The 26830-nt window shown below is 35.6% G+C and overlaps 1 protein-coding gene and 1 long non-coding RNA gene across 3 annotated transcripts in view; one reads left to right on the top strand and one right to left on the bottom strand.

Moving 5' to 3' along the window:
- Positions 1 to 26830, top strand: part of LRCH2 (leucine rich repeats and calponin homology domain containing 2) — a 92448-nt gene that overhangs the window by 24439 nt on the left and 41179 nt on the right. For both annotated transcript variants that reach the window (XM_082445506.1, XM_082445507.1), the window contains exons 2-10: positions 8118 to 8262; positions 11646 to 11772; positions 16198 to 16303; positions 16387 to 16523; positions 21560 to 21693; positions 25551 to 25638; positions 25945 to 26056; positions 26261 to 26358; positions 26455 to 26513. In XM_082445506.1, coding sequence (XP_082301632.1) covers positions 8118 to 8262; positions 11646 to 11772; positions 16198 to 16303; positions 16387 to 16523; positions 21560 to 21693; positions 25551 to 25638; positions 25945 to 26056; positions 26261 to 26358; positions 26455 to 26513 — 1006 coding nt within the window. The remainder of the gene's footprint in view (positions 1 to 8117; positions 8263 to 11645; positions 11773 to 16197; positions 16304 to 16386; positions 16524 to 21559; positions 21694 to 25550; positions 25639 to 25944; positions 26057 to 26260; positions 26359 to 26454; positions 26514 to 26830) is intronic.
- LOC309652106 overlaps positions 5324 to 26830 on the bottom strand; it is an 89004-nt gene continuing 67497 nt past the window's right edge. Inside the window, exons 3-4 of the long non-coding RNA XR_014258583.1 lie at positions 7251 to 7338; positions 5324 to 6292 (exon numbers count right to left, since the gene is read on the bottom strand). This is a non-coding gene — a long non-coding RNA (uncharacterized lncRNA). The remainder of the gene's footprint in view (positions 6293 to 7250; positions 7339 to 26830) is intronic.

Raw genomic sequence — 26830 nt, 5'->3', positions numbered from 1 at the left:
TTAATATACGATACTTGTTTTTCTCTTTCTGACTTACTTCACTCTGTATGACAGTCTCCAGATTCATCCATGTCTCTACAGATGACCCAATTTCATTCCCTTTTATGGCTGAGTAACATTCCATTGTATATATGTACCACATCTTCTTTATCCATTCGTCTGTCTGTGGGCATTTAGATAGCTTCCCTGTCCTGGCTATTGTAAATAGTGCTGCAATGAATATTGGGGTGCATGTGTCTTTTTGAATTATGGTTTTCTCAGGGTATATGCCCAGTAGTGGGATTGCTGGGTCATATGATAATTCTATTTTTAGTTTTTTAAGGAACCTCCATACTGTTCTCCATAGTGGCTGTATCAATTTACATTCCCACCAACAGTGCAAGAGGGTTCCCTTTCCTCCACACCCTCTCCAGCATTTGTTGTTTATAGATTTTCTGATGATGCCCATTCTAACTGGTGTGAGGTGATATCTCATTGTAGTTTTGATTTGCATTTTTCTAATGATTAGTGATGTTGAGCAGCTTTTCATGTGCTTCTTGGCCATCTGTATGTCTTCTTTGGAGAAATGTCTATTTAGGTGTTCTGCCCATTTTTGGATTGGGTTGTTTGTTTTTTTAATACTGAGCTGTATGAGCTGTTTATATATTTTGGAGATTAATCCTTTGTCCGTTGATTCGTTTGCAACTATTTTCTCCCATTCTGAGGGTTGTCTTTTCATCTGGCTTGTAGTTTCCTATGCTGTGCAAAAGCTTTTAAGTTTCATTAGGTCCCATTTGTTTATTTTTGTTTTTATTTCCATTACTCTAGGATGTGGATCAAAAAAGATCTTGCTATGATTTATGTCAAAGAGTGTTCTTCTTGTGTTTTCCTCTAAGAGTTTTATAGTGTCCGGTCTTACATTTAGGTCTCTAATCCATTTTGAGTTTATTTTTGTGTATGGTGTTAGGAAATGTTCTAATTTCATTCTTTTAGATGTAGCTGTCCAGTTTTCCCAGCGCCACTTATTGAAGAGACTGTCTTTTCTCCATTGTATATCTTTGCCTCCTTTGTCATAGATTAGTTGACCATAGGTGCGTGGGTTTATCTCTGGGCTTCCTATCCTGTTCCATTGATCTATGTTTCTGTTTTTGTGCCAGTACCATATTATCTTGATGACTATAGCTTTGTAGTGTAGTCTGAAGTCAGGGAGTCTGATTCCTCCAGCTCCGTTTTTTTCTCTCAAGGCCGCTTTGGCTCTTCTGGGTCTTTTGTGTCTCCATACAGATTTTAAGATTTTTTGTTCTAGTTCCGTAAAAAATGCAATTGGTAACTTGATAGGGATTGCATTGAATCTGGAGATTGCTTTGTGTAGTAGAGTCATTTTCACAATATTGATTCTTCCAATCCAAGAACATGGTATATCTCTCCATTTGTTTGTATCATCTTTAATTTCTTTCATCAGTGTCTTATAGTTTTCTGCATACAGATCTTTTATCTCCCTAGGTAGGTTTATTCCTAGGTATTTTATTCTTTTTGTTGCAATGGTAAATGGGAGTGTTTCCATAATTTCTCTTTCAGATTTTTCATCATTAGTGTATAGCAATGCAAGAGATTTCTGAGCATTAATTTTGTATCCTGCAACTTTACCAAATTCATTGATTAGCTCTAGTAGTGTTCTGGGGACATCTTTAGGATTCTCTATGTATAATATCATGTCATCTGCAAACAGTGACAGTTTTACTTCTTCTTTTCCAATTTGTATTCCTTTTATTTCTTTTTCTTCTCTGGTTGCCGTGGCTAGGACTTCCAAAACTATGTTGAATAATAGTGGTGAGAGTGGACATCCTTGCCCTGTTCCTGATCTTAGAGGAAATGCTTTCAGTTTTTCACCATTAAGAATGATGTTTGCTGTGGGTTTGTCGTATATGGCTTTTATTATGTTGAGGTAGGTTCCCTCTATGCCTACTTTCTGAAGAGTTTTTATCATAAATGGGTGTTGAATTTTGTCGAAAGCTTTTTCTGCATCTATTGAGATGATCATATGGTTTTTATTCTTCCATTTGTTAATATGGTGTATCACATTGATTGATTTGCATATATTGAAGAATCCTTGCATCCCTGGGATAAATCCCACTTGATCATGGTGTATGATCCTTTGAAGTGTTGTTGGATTCTGTTTGCTAGTATTTTGTTGAGGATTTTTGCATCTATATTCATCAGTGATATTGGTCTGTAATTTTCTTTTTTTGTAGTATCTTTGTCTGGTATTCGTATCAGGGTGATGGTGGCCTTGTAAAATGAGTTTCGGAGTGTTCCTTCCTCTGCAGTTTTTTGGAAGAGTTTGAGAAGGATGGGTGTTAGCTCTTCTCTAAATGTTTGATAGAATTCACCTGTGATGCCATCTGGTCCTGGACTTTTGTTTGTTGGAAGATTTTTAATCAGTTTCAATTTCATTACTTGTGATTGGTCTGTTCATAATTTCTATTTCTTCCTGGTTCAGTCTTGGAAGGCTATACCTTTCTAAGAATTTGTCCATTTCTTCCAGGTTGTCCATTTTCTTGGCATAGAGTTGCTTGTAGTAGTCTCTTAGGATGCTTTGTATTTCTGCGGTGTCTGTTGTAACTTCTCCTTTTTCAGCTCTAATTTTACTGATTTGCGTCCTCTCCCTCTTTTTCATGATGAGTCTGGCTAATGGTTTATCAATTTTGTTTATCTTCTCAGTGAACCAGTTTTTAGTTTTATTGATCTTTGCTATTGTTTTCTTTGTTTCTATTTCATTTATTTCTGCTCTGATCTTTATGATTTCTTTTCTTCTACTAACTTTGGGTTTTGTTTGTTTTTCTTTCTCTAGTTCCTTTAGGTGTAAGGTTAGATTGTTTATTTGAGATTTTTCTTGTTTCTTGACGTAGGATTGTATAGCTATAAACTTCCCTCTTAGTACTGCTTTTGCTGCATCCCATAGGTTTTGGATCGTCGTGTTCTTGCTGTCATTTGTCTCTAGGTATTTTTTGCTTTCCTCTTTGATCGCTTCAGTGATCTCTTGGTTATTTAGTAACGTATTGTTTAGCCTCCATGTGTTTGTGTTTTTTACGTTTTTTTCCCTGTAATTGATTTCTAATCTCATAGCATTGTGGTCAGAAAAGATGCTTGATATGATTTCAATTTTCTTAAATTTACTGAGGCTTGATGTGTGACCCAAGATGTGATCTATCCTGGAGAATGTTCCATGTGCACTTCAGAAGAAAGTGTAATCTGCTGTTCTTGGATAGAATGTCCTATAAATATTAATTAAATCTATCTGGTCTATTGTGTCATTTAAAGCTTCTGTTTCCGTATTTATTTTCTGTTTGGATGATCTGCCCATTTGTGTAAGTGAGGTGTTAACATCTCCCCCTATTTTTGAGTTACTGTCGATTTCCCCTTTTATAGCTGTTAGCATTTGCCTTATGTATTGAGGTGCTCCTATGTTGGGTGCATATATATTTATAATTGTTATATCTTCTTCTTGGATTGATCCCTTGATTGTTATTTAGTGTCCTTCCTTGTCTCTTGTAACATTCTTTATTTTAAAGTCTATTTTGTCTGATACGAGAATTGCTACTCCAGCTTTCTTTTGATTTCTATTTGCTGGGAATATCTTTTTCCAGTCCCCTCACTTTCACTCTGTATGTGTCCTTATGTCTGAAGTGGGTCTCTTGTAGACAGCATATATATGGGTCTTGTTTTTGTATCCATTCAGCAAGCCTGTGTCTTTTGGTTGGAGCATTTAATCCATTCACGTTTAGGGTAATTATCAATATGTATGTTCCTATTACCAGTTTCTTAATTGTTTTGGGTTTGTTTTTGTAGGTCCCTTTCTTCTCTTGTGTTTCCCACTTAGAGAAGTTCCTTTAGCGTTTGTTGTAGAGCTGGTTTGGTGGTGCTGAATTCTCTTAGCTTTTGCTTGTCTGTAAAGCTTTTGATTTCTCCATCCTTGCCCAGTAGAGTAATCTTGGTTGTAGGTTCTTCCCTTTCATCACTTTAAGTATATCATGCCACTCCCTTCTGGCTTGTAGAGTTTCTGCTGAGAAGTCAGCTGTTAACCTTATGGGAGTTCCCTTGTATGTTATTTGTCGTTTCTCCCTTGCTGCTTTCAATGATTTTTCTTTGTCTTTAATTTTTGCCAATTTGATTATTATGTGTCTCGGTGTGTTTCTCCTTGGGTTTATCCTGTACGGGTCTCTCTGCACTTCCTGGAGTTGGGTGGCTATCTCCTTTCCCATGTTAGGGAAGTTTTTAATGCAAATGTTGCTGCGTTTAATGTTGCCCCAGAGGTCTCTTAGGCTGTCTTCAGTTCTTTTCATTCTTTTTTCTTTATTCTGTTCCACAGCAGTGAATTCCACCATTGTGTCTTCCAGGTCACTTATCCGTTCTTCTGCCTCAGTTATTCTGCTATTGATTCCTTCTAGTGTATTTTTCATTTCAGTTATTTTATTGTTTATCTCTGTTTGTTTGTTCTTTAATTCTTCTAGGTCTTTGTTAAACATTTCTTGCATCTTCTCGTTCTTTGCCTCCATTCTTTTTCTGAGGTCCTGAATCATCTTCACTGTCATTATTATGAATTCTTTTTCTGGAAGGTTGCCTATCTCCACTTCATTTAGTTGTTTTTCTGGGGTTTTATCTTGTTCCTTCATCTGGTACATAGCCCTCTGCCTTTTCATCTTGTCTATCTTTCTGTGAATGTGGATTTTGTTCCACAGGCTGCAGGATTGTAGCTATGTTGTAATTTAACTAAATAGTCTTGTTTTTGGAGGCGAAAGAACATGAAGCATCATGCAATAATATATAAATTATTAAAATAATATCCTGATACTATTTAAATTATTAATACTGATATTTTGGCTTTTTCTCTGGTTACTTCTTTGAACATTCTCTTTATTACACTTCTTGTGTTTTCTCTTGACTATTATTTTCAGTCTTCTCTGCTTGCTGTTTTTTTTCTGCTCAACTTGTTAATCTTGTTCTTCTGGATGGCCCAGTCTTGAACTTTCTTTCTTTTTTTCTTTTTTAATTTTATTTATTTATTTATTTATTTATGGCTGTGTTGTGTCTTCGTTTCTGTGCGAGGGCTTTCTCTAGTTGCGGCAAGTGGGGGCCACTCTTCATCGCGGTGTGCAGGCCTCTCACTATCGCGGCCTCTCTTGTTGCGGAGCACAGGCTCCAGACGCGCAGGCTCAGTAATTGTGGCTCACGGGCCTAGTTGCTCCACGGCATGTGGGATCTTCCCAGACCAGGGCTCGAACCCGTGTCCCCTGCATTGGCAGGCGGATTCTCAACCACTGCGCCACCAGGGAAGCCCCTTGAACTTTCTTTCTGACTCAATACTCTGATTTTAGGTGATGTCTTCCATTTCTATGATTTTAGTGTGCTAACCATATTCCCACAACTTTCAGTTTAATATATCCATCCCAGACCTCACGTCTGAGATCCAGAATGATCTGATTAACTGTCCATTTCACAGTCCCCTGTGGGATATCTTTCAGTTATCTCAGTTTATACAAATATAAAATTGAACCCTTCATTCTAACCTCTGTTTCAAAAAACAAAACAAAACCATACGAGCGAAAACAAGAACAAAAATCCTGTTCCACTTCTCACTCTTCTATTAAGTAGCATCATTTAGTTGCCTAGGCCAGAATTCTGGGTGCCATCCTCGATTAGTACCTCTTATTTATCCCACATAAACAATCACTTGCGCATTTCTTGGAAGTACTAATATGAAATATATTTCAAATTCTATCCACTTTTTTTATCCCTATTCTTGCAGTCTCAATGGAAGCTACCATCGTCTGTTTCTAGGACCAGTGTATTATCTATGAGTACTTACTAGATATACAGAATAAGAAACTGGGCATAATTTTGTTTTTAGTATTTCAAGTTAACTGTAATCAGTAATTTTTAACTCCCAACTCCCAGGATTCTTTTTTATTTTTATTTTTTTGGGGGTATGTTGGGTCTTCATTGCTGCACACGGGATTTCTCTCATTGCAGTGAGTGGGTGCTACTCTTTGTTGCAGTGCGCGGGCTTATTGCGGTGGCTTCTCTTATTGTGGAGCACGGGCTCTAGGTGCGCGGGCTTCAGTAGTTGTGGCACGTGGGCTCAGTAGCTGTGGCTTGCGGGCTCTAGAGCGCAGGCTCAGTAGTTGTGGCACACGGGCTTAGTTGCTCCGCAGCATGTGGGATCTTCCCAGACCAGGGCTCAAACCTGTGTCCCCTGCATTGGCAGGTGGATTCTTAACCACTGCACCACCAGGGAAGCCCAACTCCCAGGATTCTGAAGTTATAAGAATAAGAGGTAAAAGTCAAATGTAAAAGAAACATTCTAAACTAAAATAAAAAATGACTTAATTTTTCCCCCTAAATAGAACTGTACGATGCTTGGGTGCTCAGAGGAGGTGAGCCAGGAAAATGAAAGTTCAGAATTTGGTTTCTAATAATTCTGTCTATCCTTTTATTTAGTTATTCAGAATCTTATGGTTGGAGGAAGAAGAATCCAAATTAATCTTTATATTATATAATCATAACTATAGTTTTCTTTAGCCAATTACAAAATTTTGCATTAGGTGAGTGTGTGTGTATACACACATACATAAAAACATATTAATGCATGTATATTAATATTCTGAATAGGGAATTTATTATACTGCTAAATATGTAGGTCTCATCCCTCAGAGTGAGGAAGTTGAGTGTTTGTAGGAAACTGTTCTTATGAGGGCATACCAGATGCTAAGTGAGGTACAGTGGGCTAAAATACACTATAGATGTTCTTCTTGACAGAGGTGAATGATAGTCTTATGTTTTTAACCAAATAAGTATAATGAAGTTGTGTAAGCAAAGTATTTTCCTACTGTAGGATAGCTAATTTGATAGTTGTTCCAGCAGTGGTTCTCTACAGGGGTAGGAGGGTTTGTACTCCAGGGGACATATTTTGGCCTTCATGACTAGAGGGTGTTACTAGCATGTAGTAGGTAGTTGTCATGGATGCTGCTAAATATCCTACCATGCCCAGGATAGCCTCATACAACAAACAGTTACACAGCCCAAAAGGTCAATAGTCCTTTGGTTGAGAAACTCTTTTAGGGTATTTTTTTTCAACCTGCCACATGATATCCTAAATATTTTTCAAAATTTTATTTAACAAATAAACTGTCAATAGAGGTATAATAGTTATAATAATTCCATGATTTTATTTTTATGAAAACTTAAATGAATAGAAGTATATTTGTGTGTACCTGGAATAATTTAGGAGAGGAAGGAATCAAGGGCAAACATCAAGTTTCTGGTTTGAGCAGCTCGTGAGGAGGATGTTGGTGACATTATCTAAGATGAGAGAAACAGATATGTGGAAGAAGATCTTCAGTTCCGATTTTACACTTGGAGAGTTTGAGGTGCCTGAGAGCTATCCAGAGGAAGTCTTAAAGATTAGAACATAGGTGTTCAAACATATATTTAATTTGAAATTTGTCAATATATGAATACTAACCCCAGTTTTGGATAAAATCACCTAATAGAGTATATATCTTAAGTAAAGAGTACCTTATGTCACAGCCCTTAGGAATACTAACATTCACAGTACGGGTAGAGAAGAATCTAGCAAGAGACTAAGAAGTAGCCAGGGAGATAATAGGAAATGATCCAGAAATGTAGTCTTCCAAGCCAAGGGAAGAGAAATGTTTCCAGATGGATGACTGGTGGTTGATAATGGAGGCTGTTGGTGACCTTGGTGGGCATGAGAATGAATAGAAAGCAAATTACAGTGGGTTGAGAAGTCCATGGTAAGTAAGACAGTTATGTTGTAGATTTATGTAAGTTTGGCTGTAAAGGAGGCAGAGGTGGATGGAGGTTGATGTGGGATCAGGGGAGGTTTTATTCATGTTTTTAAATATCAGAGAGAATTCCTCACTGGTACTTTAAAAGATAATGTTTAAAGATAGTGATATATATAGAGTACAGTTTGTTAATGAACAGACTTTCCATGAGGTCAATATTTAAAATAGTTGCTTGGATTCTAAGTGATTCAGCAAGTATGAAAATAGTTCTGTTAATTACCAGAAATACAGGTGTATGTTTGACACTCAAACATTACTTTTATTTTTCAGATCTTTCAAGAAATCGTTTTACAGAAATTCCTTCTGATGTCTGGTTATTTGCACCTCTTGAAACGTTAAATTTATATCATAATTGCATCAAAACCATTCCTGAAGCCATTAAAAACCTACAGATGTTAACATACCTTAACATTAGGTAAGGAAACAATTTTGGGAGGGTAGATTTTGTTTTTTATTATAGTTCTGATTCTTTCTAGTTGAAAAGGAATGTATTTGGTTTGGCTATGTAACCTATATCTCAGGAGTATCTTATTTGTATTTTTTATATATCCACATTATAGGCTTTTGGTCTTGTTCTTGACAGCAGTGTTTCTCAAACATTACTGTGCACAGGAATCAGATGCAGATCCTGATTCCATAGGTCTGCAGTGGGGCCAGCATTTCTAACAGCTCCCTGGTAATGCCCATGCCTGCTGGGCCTTAGATCACTTTGAGTAGCAAGGCTTTAGATCAGAAATATTTTACTGAAATCATAGCACCACAACACAGATTTATTTACATGCATCCTCAGTTAAAGTGGAGCATTATAAAGAAACAGTTCTTGATTTATATTTTTCACTGTCGTGGCTTCTTGTTGCTGCTTCAAGGATGGATAGATTGGCATGGGAGTATTGGAAGGTTAGGAAGTGGGTAATTGATGTTAATAATAAGTGCTTACTGTGTGCCAAGCAGTGTTACAAATACTTTACCCGTATTACCTCATCGCATCTTCACAACAGCATTTTGAGATATGTGGTTATTATCTCTGCACTGCAGATGAGGAAACTGAAGCACAGAGAGAGGTTAACTATTTGCCCAAAATTATATATATTGCAAGTGGTAGAGCCAAGATTCAAATCAAAGCAGCTGTATGGCTATAGAACTCTCATTCTTAGCTATTACCCTATATTTATAATAGAGTGAACATTGAATAAGTATAAGAAAAAATTACCCTATCAAATGAGTGACATTGAATGGAAACTGGTATATTGTGACTTAACTTTAGAATCTTTTTCTTATTTTTCTTTTATGTTTCTAGTTATAAGGAATAATTTCTTCCCCCCTCCTTAACAAAGTTACTTGTCTAAATTCTCATATAGGGAAGTAGTAAATATAATTAATATACATAAATAATAGCATTTCTTTCTCTCTGTGATATATTATTTATTATGTATGTCTCCCCCAGTGGTGTAACCTGTCAGTACATACTATAACTGAATATAATACTTTAACTGAAACCATTTTACACCTTAAAATGTGTGAGAGGAATTTCCTTTCATAGAGGTTGGTCATTTGGGTTGTTCCTTTCTCTAATTGGGTACATAATCTCCTTGGCTTCGCTTGGGAAAGGTTTGAGGAAAGTGAGGTATTTTTAAGTTGTTTTGTCTTTGTTTTATTTTCTTCTTTTATGGAAAAAATGATTTGTCAAAATTGAATTGCATTTCTATATTAACATGTATGGTATATCTTAGAATAGTTTTGCTAAAACTTTCTGCGATTCTTTCCCGTTTTGATCTCTAAAAGTTGACTCCTGGTTTTCGTTTACAGTCAGAGAAATTTTTGAACACACTCTATTAAAATAACATTTGTTCTAGTGACTGACTTCCTTTGACTATCTCTAAAACATGTGGCAAAAAAGTGAAGATTGATGACTTATTAGCTATGTGTAAAGAAATGGAAAGCTGACTGCTAACTCGATAAACCTGCTTCTTAAGGGAAGCAAAGAAGCCAATTTTTAAACTTTCTTGGTCTGAGGGAGATTAGAATGAGTTTGTATGTGCCATTCTTTTTCCTGTTTAGTTTTTATTTTGGTGAAAAGATCTTGAGAAACTTGTAAGATAATTTTTTAGCTCTTTCTTTCTTCCTGGATTCTACTCTCCTTTTCAATGGAATCCTCAGGAAGATCCCTGTGTGCTCTAGACAGACCACTTTCCCAAGGATCCTACTTGATCCTTAAAGTGCAAGGGTTGTGACAAGCACCTGGCATATTTGACATTCCACCAGTCTGGCTAGGATTGCTGGTCTTGGGGCATTATCCTTTTTTATTAAAGTCTGTGCCATGTGATTAAAGCTAGTCTAGTGTTTCTGGATGTCCTCTGCAGGCATAAAATGAGGTGAAAGGTCTTGAAGTCCCCCCAGTGGGGTAACATTGGGCTTTTGTTGCTCTGCATGTTACACAAAATGCTAGGTACAAGTCTATAAATATCACTTTGAAAAGCAGGAAAAATAATAGCAAATTGCTAATGAATGCTTGGTAGTATGTAAATATAATGACACACTTTATATATTTTGGTAGTAGGATTGTCTTAGTCCGTTCTCGTGGTGCTGTAACAGAATACCATAGACTAGGTGGCTTATAAACAACAGAAATTTATTTTTCACAGTTCTGGGGGCTGGGAAGTTCAAGTTCAAAGTTCCAGCAGATTCGTGTCTGGAGAAGACTTGCTTCCTGGTTCATATAGATGGCTGGCTTCTAGCTGAGTCCTCACATGGCGTAAAGAGCAAGGGAGCTCTCTGGGATCTCTTTTTAAGGCCACTGATCCACCTCCCTAAGACCCCACCTCCAAATACCATCACATTGGGGATTAGGTTTCAACATTATAGTTTTCAATGGGGAGGACACAGTCTACAGCAGGGATTGTTTGGGTCAGTCTGCATTGGCATGTAAATTTGACCAAAATTAGTTTGAGGGTAAGGGACCCAGAGCCAAATTGCCTGGATTTGAATCCTGACTCTCCCACTTACCAGCTCTGTGACTTTGAGCAGTTTACTTAATCTCTTTTAGACTTTTTCTTCATCTGTAAAATGGGCATCATGATAGTGTCTATCTTCCTAAAGTAGGTTGTTTTGAGGGTTAGTCAAGTTAATTCGTGTGAGGTGCTCGCAACATGGCCTGCCGCATAGTAAGCACTCAATAAATGTTAGTTGTCCTTATATTTAAATGTATGCACAGAGACAGGAATGTTGTATCAACTTTTAGCTGAGATAAAGGTGCTAGTAGACTGTTCTACCATAAACCCATAACAAAAGCGAATGGGTTAGGGTTACTACCTGTTTTTAAAGATATAATCCTATTCATTCTTTCATAAATTTGAACACGGCACATGCAAATTTATCCTTGAAGCCTTTCCCTAGAGGTGTAGAGGTTTTGAATATAGTGAAATTATGCCAGAGAGCAAGGTTCTAGCAATTTCTAGCTCAGAAAAATGATTCTAGGTTTTGAGGGCTGGTGGTGTGTAGGACAATATCATAGGTAACAGCACAGGCTTTGCAGTCTGTTGTGCCTGGGCAAGTCGCTTAAGCAATTTTAACCTTTATTTTTACTTGTATAATGGAGATAATAGTCTTGTGGGGTTACTATGAGGATTAAGTGAGATAGTGCATGTACAGATTTTAGCCTGTTACAAAGTAAGCACTCATTAAATGATAGTTACTATTTAGTGAAAATTTATTTACTTTTGAGGTGATTTGTTCTTTTTCAACATAACATGTCAAGTTTCAGACATATTTCTCATAATGAGACTTTCTTATTCTTTTCAGTCGAAATCTTTTATCAACATTGCCAAAATACCTATTTGATCTTCCCCTTAAAGTTTTGGTCCTCAGTAATAATAAACTGGTATCCATTCCAGAAGAAATCGGGAAGTTAAAAGATTTAATGGAATTGGTGAGTAAAATAGTTGCATCGATTGTATATAATATGCATAATACATACCTTTATATTTCCGAAGATTAATTCCTTTATGGAACTTCATTCACTGTGATTAAAAAAAAACACTTGGTATATGCCTAAGTTCACTTTAGTGAAATTTTGAGATACCATTGCTTATGTCTGATTTTAGCTCACAGCTACAATAAAAGCCTGGTTGTTCCTCAGTCCTAGTGAGGTTAGAAGGCTTCCTTACAAGTCTTAAATGCTTTCAAACAAATAAGCATTTGTCTATCCATCTTGTGGACAGTAAAGGTCTTAGACCAGGAAGAGAGAAGGTTTTTTTTTTTTTTTAAGGTTTTACAGGGCTTCTATGAAAGCGTCAGAGAGAGGAGAGTACAATGCCTACAAACAGTAGAATTAATAAAATGACCTTCCTCTCCTGTATCCTTGTGTGATTTTATGACACCAAGATAAATGGAACCAAGATAAATGGAAAGAGGCCATTTATATAATTGATTATAGAAATTAATATAATTGATTATAGAAATATAGGAATAATTTAAAGTAATTACTTTGAATGTACCATTGTAGGTATTAAAGGACATTGAACTCTGAGAGAAACATAATCAAATCTTCAAAGCACTGAGCTGTTTTCACATTTTTCTGTTACTTCTACCTCATACAATATACCATGCTGTTTATTTTTATTTTCTGTTTTATCTTGAGTAATGCTTTCCAAATACATAGATTCTTTTAAAAAGTGTTCATAAATATGACTTTTTAATGTGTGGAGGGCCAGAAGTTTTCTTGAGGAATTTATGTACAGTTTTATAATGGGAAGTTAATGTGCAAATAGAATGTAAGGAACAGAAATTTCAGGAATGTCTTTTTTTTTTTTATTCATTAGAGAATACCTGTATGTACAATTGTAATGCAAAGAAACTTCCTTGAACTTAGTCTTGTTATGTTGTAGAACCACAGAATTTTAATATTGTAAGAGATCTTATAAGTGATCAGATATAACCACTTCCTAATGCAGGAATCCCTGACACATCTAGTTGTATATTTTCAATGGTGGACAAATCTTCGCGTGTGTGTATCTGAGGCAGCCCTAATTCTCTTTTGCAGAACTTTGTTATCTTTCTTATTTTGAACTAAGATACATGCCCCTATGACTTTTATCCATTGGTCCTGGGACTGCCATGTGAAGAAGTATAGATAATGACAACTTTTCTTCCCTTCGGATATTTGTAATCTGTTGTATGTCTGCTCTCCATTTTACCAAACTCTAAGACCTGTTTTTCTGTAGCTTAAACATCTTTATTTTATTCCTTTTCATATTTTCTATATTTCTATTCTTTATTACTTTTTATTTTTAGCTATTTCTATACTGAAAATGCTCCCTTTTATTAAGGTCTCTTTTAATGTTACACTCACAAATGAACAGAAGATGCCAGGTGTGATCTAACAAATTCATATTACAAGGGACCCATTACTTTCTTTGCCCTGCACACTGTTAATGTTTTTAAAGATTTGATATATATATTCTACTTTAAGATTCTGTGGCTCTGTAATTTCCTTTCCATTCAGTTTTTGGCCCTATGTTCTAAATTGTATTACATGAGATAGTTTTTGGGTAAATGAAATTTCAAAAATATTTAGGATTTTTAGATTTAGTGTAGTATTTTTATTTAAATAGAATGTGAAAAAATATTAACCATTATTTTAGTAGGCACTATAAAATTATTGTGCTTTTTTAAAAAATTTTTTTAACATCTTTACTGGAGTATAATTACTTTACAATGGTGTGTTAGTTTCTGCTTTATAACCAAGTGAATCAGTTATACATATATATATGTTCCCATATCTCTTCCCTCTTGCGTCTCCCTCCCTCCTACCCTCCCTATCCCACCCCTCTAGGTGGTCACAAAGCACGGAGCTGATCTCCCTGTGCTATGCGGCTGCTTCCCACTAGCTATCTATTTTACGTTTGGTAGTGTATATATGTCCATGCCACTCTCTCACTTTGTCACAGCTTACCCTTCCCCCTCCCCATATCCTCAAGTCCATTCTCTAGTAGGTCTGTGTCTTTATTCCCGTCTTGCCCCTAGGTTCTTCATGACCTTTTTTTTTTTTTTTTCTTAGATTCCATATATATGTGTTAGCATACGGTATTTGTTTTTCTCTTTCTGACTTACTTCACTCTGTATGACAGACTCTAGGTCCATCCGCCTCACTACAAATAACTCAATTTCGTTTCCTTTTATGGCTGAGTAATATTCCATTGTATATATGTGCCACATCTTCTTTATCCATTCATCTGTTGATGGACACTTAGGTTGCTTCCATGTCCTGGCTATTGTAAATAGAGCTGCAATGAACATTTTGGTATATGACTCTTTTTGAATTCTGGTTTTCTCAGGGTATATGCCCAATTTATTGTGCTTTAAACTCTCAAAATTAGTTATGGTGGGTAGGTTGCATTAGGCTGGCTAATTGACAGTTTTAAATCACACAATGAATTTGTGGGTATTACCTGTCATTGGAATGTTTTCCCAGGACACTATTCCATAAGAGTGTGGTAGCCAGCTGTAGTGAAGTTCTGTCATTAGATCTAGGAAATACTCTCAGGCCTTCAATCCCCAGCAGAGTATTTTGTAGAGTACCCATTGGTGAGTGGGTCAGTATCCTGTGCCTGGGTTTATTTCTTCTGGGAAGTGGCAGCTACCTATCAAATTTTTATGGATTTTTTTGTATGGAAATCTTCAGTATTAGGCACCTTCGGGAGGAAGCCATAGTATTTGCTTTAATGGGCATTTTCCCAAAATTTTATTATCCATCGTTTGGACAATAACCTATCTTCAACACAACAGCTAAGGTGATCCTGTCAAAACATAAGTCAGATTATGTCATACCTCTGTTTAAAAGTTTCTGGTACCTGCCCATGTCTCTGAGTAAAAGCCGAAGTCTTGCCCCTCCCTCCATCCTAGCCTTCCCCTTGTCCACTTCCCTCTAGCTACATGGGATTCCTTGCTGTTCTTAGTACATTTCACACATGCTTTGCTTAAGAGCCTTTACATTTATTGTTCCTTCTGTATGGAATATTCCTTTCTTATGTATTGGCATGGCTCATACTCTCACCTCTGATAATATTGCTCAAATATCAGCTTCTTCATGAAACAATCTAAATTGCTAATATCCCTCCCCACTATTACTAGTACTGCCATTTTCCTTTACCCTGCTCTGTTTTTTTCTTCCATAGCACTTATCACCTTCTAGCATATTGTATAATCTACTCCCCTTGTTAGAATGCAAGTTCCATAAGGAGCTATGAAGGCAGGAATTTTTGTTTGTTTTATTCATTGATGTGTCCCCGGCACCTACAACAGTGCCTAACAAACAGTTTGTATTTGATAAATATTTGTTGTTGAATGAAGATGCCTTAGATATAGTTTGAAAGAAGTATGTAGGATACATTTTTAAAATCATCTGTGGGTTAGATGATTAGATATTATTTAATATTCTTTATCTTCTTTTGAATTTACCCTCCTGCCTTTTTTACTTTTGATAAAACAATATATGTATGTGCCACTCCTCTCTCTCCAAACTAATGTCAGTTCCAGAAAGTTGGCAATTGGGGGCAGTTGCAGTACAACATGAATTTCATTTTCAGTGTGTCTGGAATAACTGCTGCCTGAGATCTTGTTGCAGATTTTTCTTCCCTTTTTTTTTGATGTGATAGTAAGAAAGGGGAGGGAGAGGGACCACAGGTAAATAACTTAAGCTGTGCCTTTATCCTCTTATTATGGAAATGTGGTATTGTTTACCTTTAAATTGGGGTTTGCATTTTAACTTAACCCTGGGACATTTCTGATTAGATCTCCTAGAATGCCTTTTGGTTATGACGTGAGCCACAAAATTTTGAGCTTATGATCCCTCATGTTTTGTATCCCTTTGAGAAATAGGTTTAGTTAAATCTATTCTGACCATGGTCTTTGGTTCTTCAGCTCACATCTGTAAATCCTTGACTTTCTCAGCTTCTGCCCAACCAAGTATCTCAAAACAACTACTATAATTGACAAATTATCACAATGATCGATAGTTGTCTTTCATTTTTACCTATGAATGAAGAGCACCTGGATCATCCTTACTTCTGTTTTTAGTTGGTAAGAGTGGTCTTTAGTTGAGATTTTCAAAAGGCTGACTTATGTAGTACTAAGTTGTAACCTTACATTTTTGCACAGAAAAATTTATGTTAACTGTGCTGGGTTGATTTCACGATGTAATATAAATGGAAATCTGCCTGATAATCAATGTTTAGAGAAATGACATTAGAGGTGACTTTTACTAGCTATTAGCCATGTGCTTTAATTTAAAAGTTGAAATACATCTCTATTTCTCTGTTAGTTTGTTATAATTTTATTTTCTTGTTTTCCTTAGGATATTAGCTGCAATGAGATTCAGGTTCTTCCCCAACAAATGGGAAAATTACAATCACTTAGAGAGCTAAATATAAGAAGAAATAATCTTCATGTATTGCCAGATGGTAAGATGCTCACTGTTCTTACTCATGTGAATAAGAGAGTACCTATGTAGAATTTAATTTAATTATTTTTTATTCCTGAACAGAATTAGGAGATCTTCCCTTAGTCAAGCTGGATTTCTCTTGTAATAAAGTGACCGAAATTCCAGTTTGTTACAGGAAGCTGCATCATTTACAAGTAATAATTTTGGATAACAATCCATTGCAGGTACCACCAGCGCAGGTTTGTAATTTTAAAAAATGATACTTGTTTCTTCTATTTTTATTAAGAATTATATCTGTTACCGGTAAATCAAAACGCATCAGAATTAAGAGTCAATTTGTTTTTGAGGTATTGTCTCAAAGAGTTTTTCTGAGAAGTGACTTTTTCACTTTGGCAGGATGTTTAGCGTACTTTCTAGAGAATAGGATTTGGATCACCCAGATATCAGCTTTCTGCTTGTGAACTGATCATTCTGGTTGTCTATGTTATTTTAAAAGGATAGACTATGGAGTCTCTACCTCTGTCCTACTCAGGTATATATCTACTTGAGATTTGTTGTGTGATTGATTGGAATACAGTTTTAGCACTGATAGGTGGAATCATAACAGAAAGAAAAATATACAAGTGGAAAAGTTTTAATTCATACTTTCAGTTTGAGAATTAAATCCACGTGGAATCCACTAAAATGATAGCATAGGAATACACTAAGCTGTAAACCCACGAGGGCAAAGAATGAGACAGAAGAGGACAGCAGGGGAGAGATGGCAACAGAATTTTGGAAAATGGAAAATAAGTGAAATAGTGGTAACTAGGATCTCTACTTACACTGCACAAGAGTATCTGGCTGAAGAGGCATATGGTAGTGAAATGCCAGCCTGCACTCTATTTCTAAGCTACGTGCCCTGGCACTGGGTTTGTATACATCCAGAAGACAGGTTGCCTTTTTCTTCCTACAAAGGTGCATTCCACTCATTGCAAAGGAGGTGCCTTTTTAGGCTGGCTGGGGTCCTGGTAGTAGCTGCCCTAGCAGGATGGGGAAAGCTGAAACTGTGTCTGCTGTGGGAGAAGGCAACAAGAAGCAAGTTGATTTTACTGTGTTAAACCTGGGAATGGCTTGAGTGTTTCTTTCGTGATTATTGAAGGAATCATGTAACTATAAATATAGATATGAAAGACTGAAAACATGAAGGTCTGTAGAATATTTAAGGCTTTGATATCCAGTAAACTTTCTGAATGATTGGAGTGTTCTATAACATGTGATGTCTAATACCATAGCCACTTGCTATTGAGTACTTGAAATATGGCTAGTGCGACTAAGGAACCAAATTTTCAATTTAATTTCATTTTGATTAGTTGAAATTTAAATAGGTTTACATGGCTAGTGGTTAACATATTTGATACTACAGGTCTAAGTTTACACTCTGATTCTTGTCCTTAGCTCCACAGCTACATGACTTCCCCTCCCTTGCCTTAGCAGAAGCCTAGCGTTTACTCTGAGGAGTAGGTGGATTCTCTCAGATTCTCCTCCTCAGCTCAGCAGCCAAAGGAGTATCGTTCCTTGCCTCAATATAAGCCTGGAGTTTACTCTTTAGAGCAGCACTGTCTATTAGAACTTTCTGTGATGATGGAAATGTTCTAAACCTGCAGTGTGGTAGCCACAAGTGGCTAATGAGCACTTGAAAGTACATAGTGTGACTGAAGAATTGCATTTTTAGTTTTATTTAGATTAAATTTAAATTTAAATTTAAATAGCCACATGTGGCTAGTGACTGCTGTATTGGACAGCACAGCTATAGAGAGACTCAACCAGAGTCAGGGGCTCCAGGTACAGCTGTGGGTAGGGGTGAGACCCCATACTGGAAACAGTGAATGCTTACATACTGAATGCTGGGACTCTCCAGTAGATGTCTCTTGCTTGGTTCCCAGAATACTTGCAGCCTCTCTTATATATCTCAGGCAGAGTTGGTGGATTTCTCTCTTGGTAAACTGATTGAACTAGGAGAGAAGACCTATAGATATACTGATCATTGGCAGGCCCCTGAAGAAGTGTGCAGTCACTGTCTGAAATCTAGACAGTGAGGCTCACCGTTGATAAACTTCTCCCTCATACATAGAGCTTCCATTTGGCTTCTTATTGTTTCACTTTTGAAAATGAACAGACAGCAATGGATCACTAGATATTGCAGAAATAATTTCTAACATGAAAGACAGACCAAAAACACTGAAAGGCTTCCATTGAAACAAAATGGGTCACATTCATAGCGGTGGTAATCAGAATGACTTCTCAGCAGCAGCATGGGAAGCTAGAGGATGTTAGAATGATGCCTTCAAAGACTGAGGAAATATTTCCAACTTTATAAAGTCATACTATCAGTTAAATGTAAGATAGAAAAAAGTTTCAAACATGAAAGATCTCAGAAATTTTAGCTCTCCTGCACCCTTTACTAGGAAGCTAGCAGAGGGTATACTATATCAAAATGAGGGAGTAAATTGAGAAAGAATTCATGTCCAAGATAAACAGGTATGCATAGACCTAGAGAGCAACAAGTCAATTTGGAATAGGGGGGTTGTCTCCAAAAAGAAAATAGAAAAAGAAGAAAGAAGTTGATAGCTGACTTGATGTGTTTGTCAGTATGGAGTGATGTTTTACAGTTATGTCAGAGTCAGGAATGAATTAGTAATAGGCATACAGAAAATTATGCAAAGGAAAAAAATGGGACAAGTAGTCATTTTAGGAAAAACAAAAACTTACAGGAGAAAGGAAGTGTAATCTAACTAACCTATGTAGTTCATCTGTGAATATTTTCTTGGTCATAATATTGTACATACTGGATTTTGATTTAATGAAAAATTGTGACATAGTTATAATAATAGCAAAGATTTATATGGCACTTACCATGCTCCAGGCACTGTTGAAAATGCTTTACATCCATTAATTCATTTCTTATAGCAACCCTATAAAACAGGTACTGTCATTATACCTCATTTTATATGAGGAAACAGAGGCATAGATGTTTAGTGACTTGTCCAAGGTCACACGGCTAGCATATGGTGGAGCCTGGTTTCAGACCAAGGTAGTCTGACTCCAGAATCCATGGTCTAACCACTACGTTATGCTTCTGAAGAGGGAGGAAGTATGTTTATATGAGTTGGTAGGGATTGGGGATGGGAAGAAGGTGGTTTGATGATATATGATAGTGGTGGTGATCTCGTGGAGACAGCAGTGAGCGATGGCTTGAAGCGAGATCTTAATTCCCTGCCCAGGAATTGAACCTGGGTAACCTGGGTGAAAACCAGGAATCCTAGCCACTAGACCACCAGGGGCTAGAGGCTAGAAACAAAGTTTCCCTGGCTCTTGCCACGTTTGAAAGCAAGAATGTTTCAAGGAGGCAAAAACTGTAAAAACAGGTACAAAGTTTAGAGACACAGCACAAGTGGGAGAGCACACAGAGAAACTGTTAAGACAGAAGCAAGGCTGAGATACACACCTGGAGAGAAAGGGTGTGGGCGTCCTCCCTAATGAGCAGGAGCGCACCAGAGAGGTGATTCAAGTCACTTATATAGGGCAGTTCTTCCGGGTTTCCTCTGGCCAATCATCTCGCTTTGCCTGGCTCTGAGTCCATATTTGGTTTAACTCAGGGTCCTCTCCTGTGTGCGCATGCCTCTTTCAGCCAGATGGATTCCAATGCAAGGATTTTTGGGAAGTTGACCAAACATATTATGGTCTGGGGCCCCCTCCCTTCTCTGACCTCTGAGGAACCTTTCTGCTCATGTGTAGTTGGGGAGGTCTCCTTGACCTCAAGAATGAGAAATACATGGTCTCTTTATCTTTCATCCAAGCAGGACTCAGCTCCTCCTTGCTCCTGCCATTATCTTTATCTTGGAGTATCTGTCCACAGGGGACAGGTTCCAGCTGCTCAGCCTGGGGCCCATCTATCTCATGCCTCAGTGGTAGTGGTAACATAAGGAATCTAAGTCCTCATCTTCCTTAGTAAGACCTCAATAAATAAAATATATAATTGAAAAATAAAAAAATAGCATTAGACCCATGTTATTTATAAATATGAAGGTAAAAAGTAGAAACCAACTGAAAGAGTTGAATGTGGGGACTGGGTCTTAGAGATTGAAAGGGGTGGAATGGGGGATTAATTTTTTGTTATCAGTTTTGTAATTCACTTTGATTTTTAAAACTGTACATGAATTATTATGATATAAATTAAATTTACAAAAGAAAGTAATTTGCCATCATTTAATTTGGAAATAAGAGATAATTTTTAAAAATAGTTTGGACAGATAATAGGATACATTTTAATTGGTAATGTATTTATATTCTAATAGCTCAGATGTTTTAAATTTTCCTTTTAAATGAAGTTTTTCAGTGGTCAGGTCAGATCTGGTATCTATTAGATTTATCCTTTCTACGTGGAATGTTAATTACATTTTACTGTACTTTTCTTACTGTTTTCTTTGTTCATTGTTTTTGTGTGTTGCTAGGTTATGTGTGCCCATAAAACAAAACATTTTTTATTCTAATTTTTGAGAAATATTTATTCGATAACACTTATGGTGACTGTAGTTAACCTTTGTAAAGCTGACTTACTGTTTCCCTACTGTGCATTGTCTATCTTTTTTATATAGAATATTTTCTTTCACATAGTATTTTTCCCTTCGTTATTCCTTTTCTTTATCACCAATGTAAATAACTTTTCATGATATTATCTTAGTTGAATTGACCATTTAAAGCTTTATTTTATTCTAACTGGCCTACCATCACACCTTTCAACAAATTCATTTTTCCTATATTTACATTCTTTTGATTAGCTTTTTTGTTCCAATGTTTAGCCCAAATGACTTAGTGATTCTGATGAGATTACTTTAAAGAATTACATGGATTATTATTGTTTTCTGTTCTCACCACTACAATGAATATATTTCTTTTCATTTTTTTCGAATAAAGGCAACTTTCATGAATTATAAATTTTATATTGTTTAGTGGTTTGTACATTGTGCTTTTAACAAAAAAACCCAGTGAAATACAGAAAAATTAACTTATTTTTTCTAATAAGAACAGAGACCGCAATAGAATTTTAGTTGGTATCAGTGTTGTCAGATTTTTTTCACCTAGTGTCAGAAGTACAAATTATTTAAATATGCAGAGTATCTCTCATAATTGTTATGTCTCTGAATAATTTGAGATTATTAAAATTTATCAATAAATTGGTAGATGACATTTATATTTGGACCTATATAATTAAATCTTTATTATTTATTGACAGATATGTTTAAAAGGTAAAGTACACATATTTAAATACTTAAATATCCAAGCATGTTGCAGAATGGATAAGAAACCAGATTCTCTGGATCTTCCATCATTGAGTAAAAGAATGCCCTCCCAACCTCTCACAGACAGGTAATGTAATATTCTGACAGTCTCATTTCATGATGATTGTGTCTTCTTTCTATATAAAAGATATTTATTAATCTCGAGTGTACTGAATATACTTAGACTGATTGGCCCAGTGTTAAATAATTGGCTGAAGTGAAATATCACCATCATAGAATGAACTTTTGGTATACTAGAATACATTCGGAATTTTCTCAAAAATTTATTATTAAAGCTTTTAGTAGTAAAATGTAAAAATTTGACATTATAGTACAGAAACACTAATTTCTCAGCACTTGACAACTGTTAATTTTCTCCTGTGATCACTGTTGTACGTTTCAAATAACAAGTAGAATTTGACTTTGAACTGAGGTTAGTGGAAGAGCAAGACATTTCGGGATACCTTTCACCTTCATATTCTTTATGTCTGGATCAAAGTTGAGTTATCATTGATGTTCTCTATGATATTGGTGTTTTTCTACTCATGAGATTTTGAAATGTTAGATTTGATATTTTGTTTTTAATTCATCCTTTGGAGATGTAGATTGGTCTGAACAATTTTATGAAAACATAATTCTGTCCAGTAGAATGGAAAATAATTTGGAGTTGGATGAGAGTATACTGTTGTTAACAGTGCAAGTTCTTGAATTCCCAAATAGGACTTTTTCTTGAATATTTTTGTTGCCTCAGTAGAATTAAATATCAGAACATTAAATTTAGTTCCGAAAGATTATTTTGTTTAATATTATAAATGATAGTAGACCAAACAATTCTATAAAAATTAGAATTAATTCATATACTAATCTCTATTAGTATGCTTTATATTTATTTAAAAATTACTTTAGTAACAGCATTCATTGTATTAGTCATTTATTTATTTTAAAAATATCAGTTGAATGCCTACCGGCAGGTTCAGAGTATGTTTTGTTGAATTATATACACATTGGCCTTGGCCCTCATGAAGCTCACATTCTAGTGGAGGATGTCAGTCAGTAAATAAAGCAAGAACTCACACACACACACACACACACACACACACACACACACAATTTCAAATTGTGGTGACTGCTTTGAAAGAAAGGAACAGGTTTCAGGAGTGTGGTCAGGGAATGTCTCTTTGAGAAGGTGAGGTTTTAAGTCAAGACCTGGAAGGAGAAAAGCTAGCTGTGGCAAGAGTGAGGGGAAGAGCATTTCAGGCAGAAATAATGCCATGTGCAAAGGCGTTAAGTTAGGAAGAAACTTGGTGTGTTAAAAAAACTGAAGGGAGGCCAGCATTGTGGTACAAGTTGATTTTGGAGAGGTAGTCAGGGCTGAAGTCTTGTGGGGGCTTTGGAGGCTGTGGTAAGGAGTTTGAATTTTATTTAAAGTACAGTGGGAAGTCATTGGACAGTTATAAACAGGAGAATAACATGATCTGAATTATGTTTAAAAAAAAACTATTTTGGCTCTTACAGAGAGAATACATTGGAAGTATACAAGAGTAGAAGTACAGGGACTAGTTAGGTTGTTGTGGTACTGTCAAGAGATCAAGGGGTCTTGAATAGGGTTATTGCAGTAGAGATTAAAAGGAGTGGACAGAATTGAGATATATTTTGGAGATGTTCTCTAGCAGTGCCATCCAATAGAAAGGCAATGTGAGCCACGTAAGTAATTTTAAATTTTCTTGTAGCCCACTTAAAAAAAGTAATAAGCAGGTGAAATTAATTTTAATAATGTATGTTACTTAACCCAATATATCAAAATGTCATTTCAACATATAATTAAATGTAAAAAATTAGTAAGTTATTTCACATTCTTTTTCTTCCTTTTAAATCTTTGAAATCTAGTATGTATTTTACATTTATAGCATGTCTCAATTTGGACTAGTCACATTTCAGATGCTCAATAGCCATATATGACTGGTGGCTACTGTATTGGACAGTGCAGGTCAATAGAGTTTATTTATGAGTTGGCTTTTGGGTGTGCTTATCTCTCACTCACAGCTGGTACTGAATTACTTAGGAAGTTCTCGTACTTTGAGTTTCACACTCATGTTCTTGGCTATATGGTTCTTACTACTTTCCGTGCCTTGACTATTTTGTAAACTCTTTATTTTACATAGGCATTACAGTAACTATACTTATCATCACCTTTTGGAGTCAGACATAATATGCCTGTGAAGCTCTTCTCCGACCCTTAATAACTATATGTCCTTGTGTCATGATATCTCTGGTTCTCAGCTTTCTTATATGTGAAAAGGGAAATAATCATATGGATGCTGTCAGGATTAAATGAAATAATGTATATAGAGTACTTAACACAACGTCTTACCCATAATAATTCCTCAACAAATAGCTTATTATTATCATTATCATCTATTACGAATACACCAATGTATTTTAGTATAGTACATGGATGTATTATTGTGCAGTGGAGTCAGATGGATTTCAGCTCTAATCATGGTTTAACCTCTCTCTTAATTCCTCTGTGGGCTGTGTAAGTTATTTAATCTCTCTGAGCCTGTTTCTTTATTTAAAATGTTAGCAATACACACTTTATAAGCTTGTTGTGAGAATTAAATGTGCGCTTGGCAACTAGTTCAATGAATAATATTCAGTAAATGTCATAATTTTTCCCCTTGGGAAGTTAACTTTTATAAGCTGTATTATCTTCATTTGTAAAAAGAAATAATGCATAAATTGTATAATGTAAGGATTATAAATAAAATATGTGTACCTGGCATAGTATCTAACACAATGTAGACACTCAACAAATGCTAGCAATTGTTGCCTCTTTTCATCCTTCAAGATTCATCTCAAATGCCACTTTCTTGGATGAGGCCTTTCCTAACCTTACTAAGGAGAATTAGTTAATCTCTCTTTTCTCACAGCACTTTATATTTACCTGTGTCATATTCTTCAAAACATATAAACATACTCCCTTCCCCTCTGGGCTGAGAGCCCTTTGAAGCCAAACATTTTAAAATTCATCTCATCTCAGGTGTTCAGCATAGTGCCTTGACACTTGGTAATTGCTTCCCTAAGTTTGTTGATATACTTTTGAAAAGTATAAAATCAGTATTTGGGGAGGAAGTATAGCATAGTGATTAAGATCAGGGACTTTAGTGTTAGATAATCTTGGGAACAAATTTAGACTGCCATTTGCAAGTTGCATGTCATTGGGCAATTTTTTCAACCCCTCTTGGCCTCACTTTCCTCTTCCGCAAAATGAGAAAGCACCAATAACCTGCTAGAGTTTTCACAAGGAATGTATAAGGTATTACCTTTAAAGCACCTAGCCCAATTCTTGGCACATAATCAGTGGTCAGTGTAGAGTGTATAGTAAATTTGCAAATTAAAGTGAAAAATATTTTGCAACCTGGGTGGTATACTGTAATTCAGAAATTTGCAAGGACAGCTCTATCCTCACACCAAAACAATTGCTTATTCAATGCTTCACAGACTTTTTTTGCCTTTTTTCTCTTTTCTTAATTACTAAATGGGCCTTATTTACAAAGCTAAAATATATTTTTAAAGATAATGAAAAAAAAACTATGAATTAAAGTTAAAAAACATTTCAGCATTCTGTGGTGAAATTGTCAAACTGATAAAAATAGGTCTTTATCAAGATAATTTTCTAGCAGGGCTGTCTGCTTTTCTGAATCTCTCAGGAGAAATAATAAGCTATTGTTAAGTTTTTACAACAGAGCACATGAAAGAAAAATATTACATGAGGGACATGAATAAAGTGTTTTGTATGATCTGATATTTTTCTCCTCATGTCTTTAAGGATCTTACATATCAAAAATGTGTAAGACTGTATTATCTAGGGAAATTTTACGTCAATTATGTATTATCTATTTAAGAAGAAAACCCTAACTGCCCTTAGAATTTGTATTTCCATAGTATGGAAGATTTTTATCCAAATAAAAATCATGGCCCTGACTCTGGAATTGGAAGTGATAATGGAGAGAAACGATTGTCTACAACGGAAGTGAGTCTTCTCTATTGCTGAACTGTTTTATTTTAAAATTTTATTAGAGCTTTGAAATAGATAGACACTTGCACACACTTGATTTCTTTTGCTTAAAAATATGATCATCATTGCATTTTATGACTTCAAATGAAAAAAAGGCAGGCACGTTTTAAAAAGCAGAACAGTAAACCTCATATTAATTTTTGGTTTGAAAACTGGAGATTTAAATCAGATGTTCTATACTTAAAATGTGATATTAAAGCAACTTAATCCTTATCATATGTTTAAAACGCCTCATTTTTACTTTTTGCTTATTCTGTTCAGCCATCAGATGACGACACAATCAGCCTTCATTCTCAAGTCTCAGAATCAAATAGAGAGCAGACATCAAGAAATGACAGTCACTCAGTAGGAAGTAAACCTGACTCTCAGAAAGGTAATTCATATGGTGTCTGCTATTTTTATATCATGTACATAGCTCTTATTAAAAATGAATATTTTATTAAAAATGGCCTTTAAAAAATTATAGTATCTTTGGCCAACTCTTTTATTGGGAAAATATACTTTTTTCTAAGCACTGCAGTATCAGAGAATACTGTTTACTATTCGTGTTTTCTAATAAATATTAATCTCCACTTAGACCAGGAGGTGTATGATTTTACTGACCCCAACACAGATGATGTAGCAGTTCCTGAACAAGGAGATGCACCTATTGGATCATTTGTTGCTTTCCTGAAGGTAAAGAAAACTTTGAACAAGTGTTAATAACATGTTCTCCTTAATCTCACAAAAGTGAACAATACAATTTAAAATGATAACTTTCTTTTATATAAGGGAAAAGAAAAAGGCCCTGAAAAATCTCAGAAAAATGAAGAATTGGGAGATGAAAAAAGGTAAGCACACACTAGTTCTCAAATTGAAATGTTACTTACTAATACTTGAAATATTCTTTAGGTACTTCTACTTGAACGAATTTTTTTTTTGTTCATTTACCTGTTAAGTTCAGATAGTTAATTTGTGAATATTTCATCTGTCTGCATTCCTCAATTAAACTGAAAATTATACTGAACATATAAGTTGAGTGTAGTATATACACTGTTTTCCCCTATAAGTGTAATTATAATATCACCTATTATTATTACTGAAGAATCCTGTACCTTCCCGTACATTGCCTCATTTGAGCTATCTAACAACTCTTTAAAACAGATGG

The sequence above is a fragment of the Balaenoptera physalus genome, assembly GCF_965194825.1.
Source record: "Balaenoptera physalus genome assembly, chromosome: X".
NCBI lineage: Eukaryota > Metazoa > Chordata > Mammalia > Artiodactyla > Balaenopteridae > Balaenoptera > Balaenoptera physalus.
This window is presented reverse-complemented; position numbering and strand designations above follow the sequence as displayed.